This window comes from Panthera pardus, unplaced genomic scaffold (assembly GCF_024362965.1).
Source record: "Panthera pardus isolate Hobbes unplaced genomic scaffold, ASM2436296v1 HiC_scaffold_6, whole genome shotgun sequence".
Lineage (NCBI taxonomy): Eukaryota > Metazoa > Chordata > Mammalia > Carnivora > Felidae > Panthera > Panthera pardus.
The window spans coordinates 127475626-127491285 of NW_026526991.1; the positions used below are offsets into that span (position 1 = coordinate 127475626).

The 15660-nt window shown below is 41.2% G+C and overlaps 1 protein-coding gene across 2 annotated transcripts in view; it reads right to left on the reverse strand.

The window, feature by feature from the left end:
• The window catches only part of HSPA14 (heat shock protein family A (Hsp70) member 14), a 43143-nt gene that overhangs the window by 17694 nt on the left and 9789 nt on the right, over positions 1-15660 (reverse strand). The window contains exons 4-10 of one of the 2 annotated variants that reach the window (XM_019460720.2): positions 15388-15436; positions 15148-15253; positions 14025-14115; positions 13172-13276; positions 11794-11955; positions 10720-10875; positions 4578-4680 (exon numbers count right to left, since the gene is read on the reverse strand). In XM_019460720.2, the coding sequence (XP_019316265.2) occupies positions 4578-4680; positions 10720-10875; positions 11794-11955; positions 13172-13276; positions 14025-14115; positions 15148-15253; positions 15388-15436 (772 nt within the window). The remainder of the gene's footprint in view (positions 1-4577; positions 4681-10719; positions 10876-11793; positions 11956-13171; positions 13277-14024; positions 14116-15147; positions 15254-15387; positions 15437-15660) is intronic. The other variant, XM_053894631.1, reaches the window with a different exon arrangement.

Consider the following 15660-nt stretch of genomic DNA (forward strand, 5'->3'; position numbering starts at 1 on the left):
CAAACTGTGATGTGATCCTGGTCTCTATCTCCCTTACCACTCGGTTCACTCAGTTCCACCTGCTACCCTCACTGCTGCTCCTCAAACACAAGCTTGCTCTCGCCTTGCTGTTCCCTCTGCTTGTAAAACTGGCAGATATGCACACAACCGGTTTCTCCACTTCATTCAGGTCTCTCATCAAAAGCCACCTCTTTAGGGGGTCCTGGGTGGCTCAGTCGGTTAAACGTCCAACTTTGGCTCAGGTCACGGCTTGTGAGATCGAGTCCTGTGTCAGGCTCCGTGCTGACAGCTCAGAGCCTGGAGCCTGCTTCAGATTCTGTGTCTCCCTCCCTCTCTCCCCCTTTCCCGCTCACTCGTGTGTGCTGGCTCTCTCTCTCTCTCTCTCTCAAAACTAAATAAACATTAAAAATTTTTTAAAAAGTCACCTCCTTAGATGGAGCTCTTATCTGAAAAATCACCCTTTGCCAACAGCTATGCCTTTATCCTGCTTTATTTTTCTTCACAGCAGTTATCCCAACTGGGCACTTTTTTCTTTAAAAAAAAAAAACTTTTTTTTTAACCTTTATTCACGTTTGAGAGACAGAGCACAAGTGGAGCAGGGGCAGAGAGAGAGGGAGGTACAGAATCTGAAGCAGACTCCAGGCTCTGAGCTGTCAGTACAAAGCCCGACGCAGGGCTCAAACCCATGAACTGTGAGATCATGACATAAACTGAAGTTAGACACTCAACTGACTGAGCCACCCAGGCGCCCCTGGGCATTATTTTCTTTATATGTTCCTTTACGTATTACCAGAATATCCCTACTAGCATGTTAAGTTCTACTTCGGCAAAGACTTTGTTACATTTACTGCTGTATCTTAAGAGCCTAAAACCTGCTTGCCCAGAATAGGTGTGCTCAATAATTAGTTGGAGATTAATTAGAAAATTGAATTTAAATGTATGCCGAGGAAATTTAGAAGACGCTGTGAAAACAGAAATACCAAGAGTTCATGACATGGCAAAATATAAGATAAATAAGGAAAATCCAATTAAGTATTCTATTTATAGCAAAAACAAATTAGAAAATAAAAATATAGAAGACCTCTCATACACAATAGCCATAAATTCCACAGCACACATAGTGATAACTTAATGTAAATATTGAGAAATGTACAATTTAAGAAGATCTGAACAGAGGAAGAGATCAACTTCATGGTTAGGAAAACAAAATACCATGAAGTTACACCACCATCCCAAATTATTTTAAAGACTTAATGAAACTAACAAAATCACAGTGGGATTTTACATAAGAAGCTAAAAAATAACTCTAAAGCTCTCTCAAGAAAGTATGAATAAATGGAGTTTTGAAAAATTGCAATATTAATAATGAATGTTTATACCTACTCAGAAAGTAAATTGTTTTTTGGTGAGCAATTTGGTAACGAATACTAAAAGTTTTAAAATTTGGGATTTATTCCTAACTTTTATTCTGCAGGAGTTAAGGATGCTCACAGAGCCACAAAGAGCGCTGTTTATAAAACCAAAGCAACCTACGTAGCCAAAAAAAAAACAATTGGTTTTATATATTAAGGTATGTCAATACCAAAAAATACTATGTAGCTATTAAAGTTGCAGCTGTAGAATGTGGGAGCTTGGTTAAAATGGAAGGATTAACTACATCAAAATACTCTTCCATAAGCCCACAAAACCGACCACAAAGAAATCGAAGATATAAGTGTATAATGGCAAAATAAATGAGAGCGAGATCTTGAGTTTGGGATTTCAACAAGTTCTGGAAGCTGGAAAAAAGAGGTAACTGTCTTAGACTAGATGAAGTTTGAGAAAACCAGAGAAAGCAAGACGGTTTGACTCTCAGAATCCCTAAGTGGCTTGGGACTTGGGAACAGCGAGCACCACGGAAAGTGAGGGGGAAGCACAGGTGTGAAAGCAGGAGGACCCATAGGGAGGACACACATGCAGTGAGTCCCCAAGCCCCTCCCCTAAGCCAGAAGGGGGCCACCGGCACCTCCTCCCACACTCAGAGAAGGGGCCCTGGACCAGGTATGGGTCCGGCCGGGCAGGAGGGGACACCGAAACAGGGTCAGTAAGGGGAAATGTCCACAGTAAAGGACAGGCCAGAAACCAGGCACGTCCTGCTCAAGCAAGAGATCAGAAGAGTGCTCTGACAGAAACAAATTCTGCTGGGAAGAGACCTGCAGACAGGAGGATGAGAAAGGCGATGGGCGCAAAGAGGAGTGAAGAAAGAGCTCAGGTCACAGAGGCAGACTGCCTGAGCTCCAGCCCCGGTTTCACGGTGGCTCCACCACTTACGTGCTTAACCTCTTGGGAAACCATGGTTTCCTCATCTGAACACAGAGACGATGATGCCTACCTCATGGTGCTGCTGTGAGCATTCACTGTTTTAAGGCTTGTAAAAGTCCAGTCAATCCCTCCTCCCTCTCCATAGGAGGATTTTCCCTCCACACCCACTGCCACTGCCCTGACGCTGCAGCCCTCTCCGCAGCTGGGGTACGTGTCCCGGCCCCGCTGTCAGGCCTGGCCATGTGTCTAGCTGTGGCCAACGGAATGGGAGTCCACTGAAGTGCACTGTATCTGAGCAGAAGCTTTTTAAAAGCCGTGCGTGTTCTCGCAAGCTCTCTCCTTTCCCCTCTGCCATGAGAAATGCCCGTCCCAGATAGCCGCTCCTTCAGCCCGGGGTCACGGAATGAGAAGCCCGTTTTAGAAAACAGCTGTAGCAACAGACCTACGGTCACCTTTAGCTGCCCACCTGCAGCTGGGGGTTGTTTGTTACTGTAAGGTCAACAAACTAGAGACAACTCCGTTTTGAAGTTCTCGAAACTTATATTTTAGAAATATCTGGTGAGTGAATCTTTAACAGCATTCTTTATCCAAGCAATGTATTTGATCTGAATTCAGGCATTTGAGAACTGTACCATTTGTGATATCGTGATATCTAAATGTCAGGGCTCTATGACCAGTTAATGAAGGGAGAGAACTTAGGTTAACCGATCACTTATTATGGTACACACGATATTTCACTTAACCCTCACAACAACCCTAAAGAAGACTGTAGTATATTACTACATAATACTGTATATTACGGTTAATATTCTGATTATGTAAAGCATTTGTATAAATACATTTTTTAAAAACTGCAAAGATTTAAATAAATACGCAAAGAAAATGAAGTATTTAGGCAGAAGGAAACACAAAATTAAACATTTAAGAGAAAATCCTCTGGTATCAATAAAATATTCAGACTATCTTTCTTCAACAATTCTTTCTTTAAATGGTAAGACTCAGAGTCAGGGAGGGAAAATGCCTGTCTTTAGGTACTGCTGATAATGAGTATTAGTTAATGCAACTTTTTCTTTTTAAATTTAAATCCAAGTTAGTTACATATGAGGCAACTCTGTTAGAAAGTAACTGAAGGTAAAGGTAGTCTTACACTATTTATACTCTTCAACCCAATAATTTTACATTGGGAATCCACCCCAAATATGGTAAAAGCCGATGTTCAAAGGTGGGCATCACTTTTGGGTGATGAGGGGGAGACCCAACCTAGTGTCCACAATAGATCAATGAAATAATCTATGGTGCCTTTCCCTTCCTAGCATATCAAGAATCTATTTAAAATTGTGTTATGAATATTCTACAGTAATATGGGGAAAGGAATTGGTTATAATATTATATAAAGAAAATAAAATTCAAAATCGTACAGATTGGATTAGTTAGAAATGTTCCAAGATACAACAGTGGTTGCCTTTTGGTATTTCCTGCATTTTTTTTTATGAGTATTTTTTTAAAGGAGTAGAAACAATCTTGGGGGAAAAGGAAATATTAACAATTTGAATACTTTTGAAAGTCTCAAAATGCTTTCTTATGCGAGCAGAGAAAAGCGGTCTGGTGTACTGTTAACAGCAAACTTGGGAACTATGCGGTGTAAAATCCTGGTTCAACCGCTAACTACGTGATTGCCCAGAAGTTACTCGTCATTCTGTACCTCGGTGCGTTCACTGAAAAAATGGGGATAAATACAAGCACCTGCCTCATAGTGTTGTTGGTGAGGATTCAATGAGTTAACCCATGTAAAATACTTAGAAACAGTGCTTGGCACATAGAAAACATGCAAACACCTGTCAGCTTTTGCTTACATATTAAAAAATATTCTGCAGGGGTGCCTGGTGACTCGGTCAGTTAAGTATCTGACTTCAGCTTGGGTCATGATCTCACAGTTCGTAGGGTCAAGCCCACATCCGGCTCTCTGCTCTCAGCATTGAGCCTGCTTCAGATCCTCTGTGTCCCTCGCTATCTGCCCCAACCCCACTCTCAAAAATAAATAAACATTGAAAAAAATATATACATATTGGAAAGGAACTATTCTTTTTTTGCTAGGAAACTGGTAAATATTTACCACTGGAGCCAATAATAAAAAATTCCGTTTTCCTTGCTCATTAACACAAGCTCAGAAAATATTTAAATTAACAAAAATATTATCTTAGTACCAAGGGGCCATTTCCTAAATCCCAAGTCTGAAACTACTCCTAAAATAAATAAGAAAAATATAAAAGTATTACCTTATTGATATCATCTGCTGTAAATCCACTTTGTTCTAAGAGTTCTCTGATTGCTTCTATACATTTATTAAAAAGTGGAGAACAGAGAAGTTCAAATCTTGCTCTGTAAACATACACACACACACACACAGAGGAAAAAGCAAGGAGAAAGGCTTAATACAATGAAACAAGTTTTCTTGTGAAGGGTAATGCCAAAGCCTAATGTGATGTTTTAAGAACAAGTTTGTAGGGGCACTTGGGTGGCTCAGTCGGCTGAGCCTCTGACTCTTGATTTCGGCTCAGGTCATGATCTCACGGTTTGTGGGTTCGAGCTCTACATCAGCGCAGAGCCTGCTTGGGATTCTCTCTCTCCCTCTCTCTGCCTCTCCCCACCCCCTCGCACCCATACATTCTCTCCCTCGCTCAAAATAAATAAATAAACTTAAAAAAAAAAAAAGAACAGGTTTGTGAACAGAACAAGATATTTAACACCTAGCAGTGAACTCCACAGGGAGAAAACATCTGAATTATTCATCTACAAATGTATGAAGGCATTCAATGTCAAATTCAGTTGGAAGATTCTTACCCATGGCTTACTTGTAAGCTTTCAAAAAAAACCTAAAAATAAATAAATACTCAGTGTATGGCATTCCCAACAAAGCCAGATTCAAACCAAACCATCATTTACAAGCTTTTGCTATTTTTGTATGTTAAAAGTTTAAAAGATTATTTCTCATTATTATTATTATTTTTTTTTTATAATCTGAGACTATGCTGTACATAAACTTAGTTCTCTTGCTCTGAGAAGCTCGAATGCTAGCATATAATTTTAAGAAAGATCTATGTTTGGGGCGCCTGGGTGGCTCAATTGGTTAAGCGTCTGACTTCAGCTCAGGTCATGATCTTGTGGTCCACGAGTTTGAGCCCTGCATCGGTGTCTGTACTGACAGCTCAGAGCCTGGAGCCTGCTTTGGATTCTGTGTCTCCTTCACTCTCTGTCCCTCCCCTCACTAGTACTCTGTCTCTGTCTCTCAAAAATAAATAAAAACATTTAAAAAAATTTTTAAAAATCTATGTTTATGAAAAATGCATTCCCTAATTTCATACTAAACTTAAATGCAGACGACTGATTTTTATGTTTTGTGCTACCTGTAGATACTGAAATATACTTTACCATTGAAATCTTTGTGATAAAGGCAAAATTTCTTTAATGAAACATTATAAATTCTATTTCATTCCTAATAGATAAGCAGTAATAAACACACACTGAGAACTTGGACAAACTCAGTACTAAGTTAGAAATTCTAGAAACAGAAAAAATACACAACATTCTGCCCACAAAGAGATTTCTGTTCAATTTAATACCTTTCTATCTTTGGGGCTATAGTTTGAAATCTCTCTTAAAAGAGCTAGTGCAGTGCTAATAGAACTTTCTATGAGCCACCAGCCATGTCAGGCTATTGAACACTTGAACTGTGGCTAGTGCTACTGAGGACCTGAATTTTTACTGCTCTTCCTTTTCCCCCTGTTATTTATTTCTAATTAATTAAAATTTAAATAGCCACTGGCTACTGGTTATAGTGCTGGGCACACAGATCTAGAATCTTCAGGAAAAGCCCAGGGAGGGTGAAGAAGCTAAACTCTAAGGGCCAGATGAGGAGTAAATTTAACCAAATACAGTCAGTAGAATCCTAAAAATAATACTGTAATTCTGGAAATTTTCACTATGTTTCCAAGTTACCTATTAGGTTGTTGAGAGGTCTGAATAGTGAACCATTGGTAGGTATTATTACTGTTAGTAACATGCCAGGCAAAATGATAGGGCAATGTGCTCTCTTTGGACTCTCTCCGGGTAAAGGCATAGTCACTTGAAACCAATATTTTGGGTTCTGTAAAAGATAAGGGAATTTAAAACAATTTTATGTACATTAAACCTGTGTTCACTAAATATCATGAACACCATCGAAACTTAAAAAGGTTGCCAATGGATGACCAGAGCCAACAAAACCAAGACAGACAAGAATCTTCACTAGAGTATGACAGTGACAGTATGGACGTCGGGAGTCAAACTAGCTGGGTTTGAACGCCCAGTCCGTAGCTAACACTACACATTCTTACTCTGGAGCCCTGGGCAAGAATGAGACATCTGTTTCAGCTTCCTCATGTGTGAAGTACGGAAAAGACCACTACTTACTTCACGGGCTGTTATCGGGATTTGAGGAGTTAACACGTACTACTACTTAGACTCCTGCTACACTGTGTTCACTGGTAAGTTAAATACCATTGAAACATGTGCAAGCCCCACATCAAATTTAAGCAGCAATTTAAGCCTTTCTTTCAAAGACCTAGGATGCTTTTTCACACACTACTCTTTGTAGCTGTAAATAACAGCGCAAGCAATCACAACTGATGTCATTACTTTGGGAACGTTGGGAAGGGTTATTTAGTCTGACAGGAACTACACCTCACAAGTAAACACGGGAGAGCTCTCCTTCTACTGATGGCTAATAAATCTCAAAAGGACGAACAAAAAAACCCAAGGTGAGAAAATTACACCTAAATATAAATGTATTTGGAATTTTGTTCTTGTTGTTATTTTAATTCTCCATTTTATTTTCTCAGTATTAACCCTAATAATTCTCAGAAACCCTCATATAAATTAACAGCAGGGTGCAGCCCAGTGGTTATTAAGGCTTCTTCACAGCATTTTATTACAACTAACTTTTGTTCCCAAGCAACTGATTCAGGGCCCATTTTTCAGCCTAGCCCCGCTGCTGATTCTTTTACAGAACCTGAAAATGACTGTATAACATAACCGCGGCCAACACCACAGCTGACGGAGTTCTGAGGCCAGACAACCACCACTCTGCTCCACGGGGTTCAGGCCCTGTGCCTCCCCGGGACAGCCGTGCTGCTATGTGGGGACGGCATACTTGCGATGCACTTCACCAGTTGGCTTAGAAACCGTGGGAGATTTCATCACATATTTTTACTCCAGGGGGAGGCATAAAGTCATGTAGAGACGTTATTAATAATTTTATACCTCAGTATCTTACGTTTGCTTGATCCATTATTTTAACTTAGAAAAGAAAAACCTAAATATGGTAAAGAAACTATTGTTCTTCATCTTTCATTGTAGGGAGTCAACAGAGTACATGTAAATTTCATGAATCAGGGTGAAAATCTCTCATTTAGAAATACGGAGACAACTCTAAGGAACCAAAAACAGTAAGTTAAAAATGGCTGCCTCTGAATCACATAAAGAAATAAAATACTGGTATGTACTGCAACATAAACGATCCTTAAAAACATGCTAAGTGATGGAAACCAAACATGGAAGGTCATATACCATATGATTTCCTTTATGTGAAATGTCCAGTGTAGACAAAAACATAAAGAAAGTACATAGGTGGTTGCCAGAGGTTGAGAGTGGTGGGAACAGGAAGTGACTGCTAATGGGTATAGAATTTCTTTTGGGAACGAAAATGTTCTAGAAGCAGAACCAGAAACAGATACTGGTTGGTAATAGTTTCATAAGTCTGTGAATATACAAAAGTCCACAGAACTATACACTTTTATGGTATTTGAATATTTTAATAAAGTCATTAAAACAATTTGTTTTTCTTAAATGGGTGCCTCTAATGAAGAGGCTGGGCAGGAGAAAAGTGAGATGACACCAGTCCAGTATCATCAACTCTGCTATCCTATTTCCTACCACCTTTTCCATATCATCTCTGCTGTCATATCCCTCTCAGGACCCATCCTCACGCCCTTACAGTCTCAAAGTTCCCCTGCATCGACTCTCTTACACCTCCAAGGTCTTGCTCCCGGGCCCTGGTCACACTGACACCTGAAATGCTAGCCTGCTTCCCATGGCCCCCTTCCCCCCACACTCCTGCCAGAGACACCCTTCCAACCACATTTTAGACAATGGCGCCTCCTGCTCCCTGCACTTAGGAAGCTCTTTATTACCACCAGGATGGGGTCCTGGCTCCGCAGCAGGCATTCAGGGCCTGGCCGGGTTCATCCTGGCCTCTCCATCCTGAATTCTAATTAGGGTCAGCCTTCACCCAGATGCCGGTCGTGCAGCGTTCCCACCTCCACCCAACACACACAGACGGTGCCACAAAAGGTCAGACCCCTGCTTACAGACCGGTGCAGCCCCCTCACCTCTTGGAGCAAGTGCGTCATCTCTCCCGGACAGTGTCCCTCCCCAGAGCGGAAGGACTCCAGCTGCTCTGTGCCCCAGGGACTCTAAGCAGACTGTCTCCCACTTCTCCAGGACTAAATTGGGCTCAGCTCCCCCAAGGCTTGGAGCCTCCCTAAGCATCTCAGGCCCGTGTCCTGAACCACAGGCGAAGCACCCGCAGGCCATGAGGCCTCAGTAGCTGATGGAACCACCTTGGAAAGGGGACTGAGAATTCCTCGGGACCAGGGCTTGAACTTGTCCACATTCCCTGCCCAGCAAGCACAGAGCTCACAGGACAGCATCAACCTGAACCAGGCACTGAATACATGAGGTAAGGTGGGAGGAGGAAGGGGGGGTGCTGCCGGCCAAAGGGGCTGCCCCTCTTCTACCTAAACAACACATGGCATCACCGGGGCTCAGTACTGCGATCAGGCTGGTCGATAATGTGGTTCCAAGTCATAGAAAACTGTCTGAATTCTCCTTGTCTGTGCCCTGAAAGCCTTAAATTTCTGGCCGATTCTTTCTTTACGCGAAGTCTAGCTGCTATAAACTGAGGAACACAAAGCTAGCATGGCAGGAGACAACCTGGTCACCCCAGGGAACAGGACAGTCCTTCAGGAAAAAGCAGAGGCCCACCTCACCTGGACCTGGGCTGTGGGGAGTCCAGTGACCGTCAGAGCTCTCTTCCACAGGCCAGGCAGAGACCTGAGCACACAGAGCCCAGAAGGCCCATGGGTCAACAGCTGCCATTCCTTAGGACTGATCCGTAAGGACACTCCAGGAGGCCCACGGCAGATGGCTGCATCCCACAGGATCAGTAGAGCAGGTGCCTGCCCAGAAGCACTGGATTTGGGTGATTCACCCACAAGTGCAATACTATCCAGGCCCAAGTCTGTCAGTTTCCTGATGTGGAGCCCAGACCACAAAGTCCCTAGGTTCCGCGTCTTTGTGCAAGTCCTGAAATCTCTCTGAAGGTACCAAGGCCAACTGGTAGCTTCTGTGGATTCCTGGGAGTGCGTCTAAAGCACTAGGATGCCCGCTGGGCCCAAGAACACTGGGAACTGCGCCCAAACTCAAAGTAGGCAAACGATTTCGCACATTGTTTGCAACTTAACAAAGCCCGCCGTCAGTGCACGCTTAAGGGAAGCGGGGATTGTTCCCCTCCCACGGTCCAGGTCGTCCTTCAGTGCCTCAGGGGAACTTGTGCAGACCAGAAACACTCTGGTTCGCAGCTCCCGGCCTCCCACCGGCAGGCCTCCCACCCCTGCAGGCTGGTCCCCTCCGCTCTAGGCTGGTGACTTAGCAAGCTCAGGAGCGCCTCCGTCGTGGGGGGGGGGGGGGGGGGGGAAGGGGGTTGTTTTGCTCTGAGGTTCTGCCTGGCGGTAGGCTCGCTGTGGGGCAGGAGAAACAAAGGCGTGCTGGGCCAGAGGTCCGACCCAGTGCCAGGCACAGCGACCCAGTGCCAGGCCTGTCCTGCAGGGCTCACCGGGGCCGCCCAGCTGGCCCAATGTGGCCAGGAGCCCAGAAGCAGAGGCAGGAGGGTCGCAGAACCAAGGGGAACGGGGGCGCAAAGCAGACACAGAAGGGGCAGGCACGGGATCCGCCCTGATTGCAGGTGCCATGGGCTTCCCGCTCCTTCTCCCAACCCTCCTGGCACTGGAGGGAGGCAGCATCGGCCCCACTGCCTGGGCATTGCCTCACTCCGGCCTGGAATTTTTTTTTGTTTGTTTGTTTAAATGTTCACTTGTTTTTGAGAGAGAGAGACAGAGTATGAGTCGGGGAGGGGCAGAAACAGAGGGCCACAGAGAATTGGAAGCAGGCTCTGAGCTGTCAGCACAGAGCCCAACTCGGGGCTCGAACTCACCAACTGTGAGATCATCACCTGAGCCGAAGTCAGAGGCTTAACCAACCGAACCGTCCAGGCGCTCCCGGAATTTTGTTTTTTAAAGTTCTTTGGACTTCATTCAGTTTTACCTGGACACATTGCAGTCAAAATCCTGACCTTCATATAATGAGTCAAGGAAACAATTGGCACTTCCCAAGGTTGACAAAGAATGCTTTGCAATGTCAGCACTGTTCATCAGCTTCATCATGGCTCGGGCGTTCCCTCTCACATCATGTTTGAAGGATCTAGATTAAAAATATAGTCTCTGAAGTTTAAAAATTACTAGACCATTTAGAATTATGTAGATAATGCCTACTAGGACAATAAGCCCATACATTAATATTAATATCAGATGTTACTACAGGCTTCAAACCCTCCAAAATCTCTGAAGAAAATTCTTTGCAATTAACAGAAGGGCCTCCTTAAAAAAAATGAGTAACAAATATATTTGATACTTAGAACTGCTCAATTCTGTGGCCATAATAATAACCAATTGAGCCATCCAGGCACCCCAGTATAGGTCTTTTTGAAACAAGTAAGTAATTACCTCTTTTTCAAGACTTTTTTTACCTAGTCAGTTTAGTCAAACTGATGAAAATATTATTTCAGCCAAATATTTTTTAAGAGTGGCAATGTCCGAAATAGAACCTTTATCTATTTGACTCTTGATTTTGAATGGAATAATTACATCTAGTAACAAAACCAAAATGCTGCTTGTGATAGCAGATTAGTAATTAAATAAACACTCCATATGACACTAATTCACTGGGATGTGACTGTAACATAAGGTAACCTTCATCAGATCTAAACTTTTAAAAATTTTTCAGAAGGTATTGAGCCCTCAAGTGCTTGTACACTCCTTTATCTAGACATAATAGCAGCACCCGAGGTATTAAGAAATTTAACTGAGACCCACGTTCATGAAGTTCAACATCTGGCAGCCCTCACACTAAATGAGAAATCCGAGCCCACTGCACTGGACAACTTGCCCTCTGCTTCCCTGCAAATGCCTGGAGAGGACATTGTAACTCTAGACACAAAAATATCCAAAGCACTGAAAAAAACTCCCACATCCTCCTTTGAAGCAAGGCAATTTAAAACAGTACAAAAACCCAGAAGAGAAACTTCAATTAAAATATATCATGAAGTCCATTAATATTTACCTCTGAAACTCTGAAGCCAGATACTGCGCTAAGGTTTCTGTGAAATGTGTACCTCCTATGTTATCATCAGTGTTTGTTGAAAGAACACGATATATTCCACTGTTCACTTCCATGACACTGACAGATAAGGATGTTCCTCCAAGTTTAAACACCAAAATATTGCTTAAAAGAAAGAAAACATAAGTAAGTTATGAGAGAATCACAAAACTTTAAAGGCAGGTTGGACATTGGAAGTCACTTAGTTTAATCCCTTTATGTCACAAATAGTTGATTAGTGCTGAATTAAGCCTGGAACCCCTATATTCTGAATCAAAACCAAAGTCTGTTTTTATTTAGTTGTATATGTAAACTGGATTCTTTTGAGTAACTGGAGTTCAAAACACTAACTTTTCTTTTCGTGGTTATAATGAATCATAACAGAATTAAATACAGAAACTTTATGTGCTAATATTATCCAAGTTACCACTACAATGACACATTCTATAAAAATCAAACATGCAAAACTAGAAGCTCATTTCTGATATTCTACATAAACTAATTTCCTACTGATTTATACATACTAACTTCTTTAACTGTGAAATAGTAGTAAGGTGAAACAACTAAGGAAAATAAACACATCAGAATTAATCTCCCTAAAGGTGTCAAATTAATCTCCCTAAAGGTGTCTGTGTCAGATGTATTAGAAGTTTCAACAACTAAATTAGGAGCATGTCTTACTATTTCATTATCAAAAAACGCCTTAAATCCCATGCTGGATTCCCCCCATCTCCTGCCAAGAAAAATGTATATAAAAGACTTACTGTTTCTAAACGTGTTTAATAATTGGAATTGGTAGAAAAATGAACAGTGCCTTGGCTTGAGTTGGAATTTGGCTGGGCTTACAAATTTCAAATCCTCCTCCAATAAAGACAAATAATATGAGAGGGGCGCCTGGGTGGCTCAGTCGGTTGAGCGTCTGACTTTGGCTCAACCATGATCTCATGGTTCGTGGGTTCGAGCCCCACATCGGGCTCTGTGCTGAGAGCTCAGAGCCTGGAGCCTGTTTCAGATTCTGTGTCTCCCTTTCTCTCTGCCCCTCCCCCACTCGCGCTATGTTTCCCTCTGTCTCAGAAATAAACAAACATTAAAAAAAAAAAAAAAAGACAAATAACATGAGTAATAAGAGGACAGCAAAGTTCAATCTTCCCTCCTGTTAATGTCCTTTCTCTGCTCTCCTAGGAAGTCTTTCTCATCTATTTGAAAAACGCCAGGTGAGAGTTTCAATGTCATTTCATCCATAAAGGCTTGGAACCCACTGCTTTATATAATGATCCCCATTGCTATAATCTAAAAATGTTTTCTGCACTGAAAAACTTGAAGCTGCAAATACGGTATTTACCTTTTTCCAGTGGGGCAGTCTTGTCCAATTCCATAAGCCAGAAGAGCTGCAGATGGTTCATGGATTAACCGCAAAACATTAAACCCAGCAGCTCTGGCTGCTTCCCTGTGGACAATTTGCTTTCAATGAATTTAATATCACAACACGTTCAAGTATTTTCTTGACAAAAAAAAAATAACGTGCTTATAACGAATAAAGAAAAGTCTCAAAAATGCCCATGCTTATAAATGTTAGAAAGAGATTAAGACAAATTTATAATACATTTTGGAATTTTCCAGTTTCTTTAATTTAGGGTCAGTTTTTAACATCCCACAAGTTCAAGTAAATAAAGCAATTATCTGTCCCACAAGCAACTCAGATGATTGCCAAAGTGCCAGATGAAACTCTATCCTCAAAACAAAGGTATACATGCTCATCAATTACATTTTCATAATGACCTATAAAAAATAAACGCAACTTTTTGTTTAGATGTGAAGATCTAATAAGGTGAAGAAATAATTGCAAATATATCTAAAACTGTATATATTTTTATATAATTCCAGCATAAACCTTGATTATATGAAAGTAAGGTAAAGCAACTTATAAACATGAACTTAACCCGGTAATTAAAAATATTTCCAATCAAAACAGCTTAATAAGGTACATCTAACTTTATGTTCTCTTGGCATTACAGATAGGAAATATTAGTGATCGTTACTATACTTTTTACCATACTAATTACATATGTAAATATATACATCTGTTTACAAATACAATTTTATTGCCTAAGGTACTTTCAATTACAGTTTTACCTTTTACTACATTGTGATATTATAAAATGTATATTTCCTCTAAGCAAACAAGATAAACTTACCCAAGAGCATTTTTTTGCTTTTCTCCAAAATCAAATGGAACAGTAATAACTACATTATTTGCATCTGAGCCCAATACAGAATGTGCTGTTTCTGTATTAAAAAATAAATAAATAAAAATAAATTCTAATGACACAAGAAAAATGTCATGATACTTTGTGGTTTATTAATTTGTACCATGATCTTCTCACTGTAAAGATTTTCCAATTCACTTATTTGGCCACCCCATTCATGTTCTTCTCTGGCTCTCTTAAATTTGTTAAGTTTACTTACTAATTTTGGGAGCGATAGAGACAGCATGAGTGGGAGGGGGGCAGAGAGAAAGGAAGAGAGAAAGAGTCCCAAGGAGGTTGCACACTGCCAGCCGAGAGCCCGATGGAGGGCTTGAACTCATGAAAACTGTGAGATCATGACCTGAGCCCAAACCAAGAGTCCGATGCTTAACTGACTGAGCCGCCCAGGCGCCCCTCTTCTCTGGCTCTCTTAAATCGTGCAGAACTTTTTGTGGATTTGGAAATCTGTGGACACGGAACCAGGTACTTTCCAAAACGCCTGGCTCTTAGGCTTCAAAGTTTCAACCATCTCCCAAATTAGACTGCTTCCATTAACAGTGAGTCTTTCATGTGTCCGTGTGAAGACAAAACAGCGTGTTAGTTCAACACACTAGAAGAATGCCTTCCATCCCACAAATTCGTAACAATTCCAGAGCTGAAGTGAGCTTTTTCACCTGCTCCCGAATTTCCCAAACTGTTCCACAGCACTGCCACTCGGTTTTGAGCCTTCCTGGGAAGTGTTAATGAGCCAGACCTACTTAATCTACCTAAAGAACTGTTCAAAGAGCACTGTCAATCTTGAGCAGAGAAAGAAACTCTTCCCACTTATTTGGCCACTTCAATTTAAGAAGCTGTGAAAATGTGAGCCTGGCCCAACCCATTTACATTACTTCTAAGGAAACCAAAGTCAGGGAAGGTTAGTCAAATAACCAAGGTCACGTGGACAGTCAGTGACACAGTCAGGTCTAGTGTTAGGTCTCCTTAATCTGCTCAATCACCCTGCTTCTCTCCAGATCAAGAAACACCTCTAACTTTTAAGGTCAACTTTTAAAAGGTCTCTGTTGCTCAATACCTTTCATTTTACTAAATATCAGTCTGGCAACATCTTCTGGGTTAACAAACTTTGTTTCTTCTCCAGTATCTATTTCGTATCGTAACTTTCCATTCTTTTCAATGACCTATAAAGGAAATTGTAGGTGTGTTACATAAGGAATGATTTTAATAAAGATAGAAAGTTTCAAAATAATATAATTGGTTATGACCTTGGCAACGACTTTGTGTAACGGAGGGGTAATAATAGAACCATACTCACTAAACATTTACTTTCCGTGATGTATTTCTGAGCCTGCGGATCATCAGAGCTGTCCGTAAAGATAAAGATAATTATTAAAATCAGTATTGTTGATGAGTAATATTTAAAGAAGACTATATTTTTAATATCACTAAACAAATATAAAAATATAAACAAAATCATGAAGTTGCTTAATATTAACAAATCAGGATATATTATAAGTGATAGGATTAAATGGACACAATTATTTAGTGGTTATAGTAATCCTATTAAAGTGTTAACCTGCGTGCACAC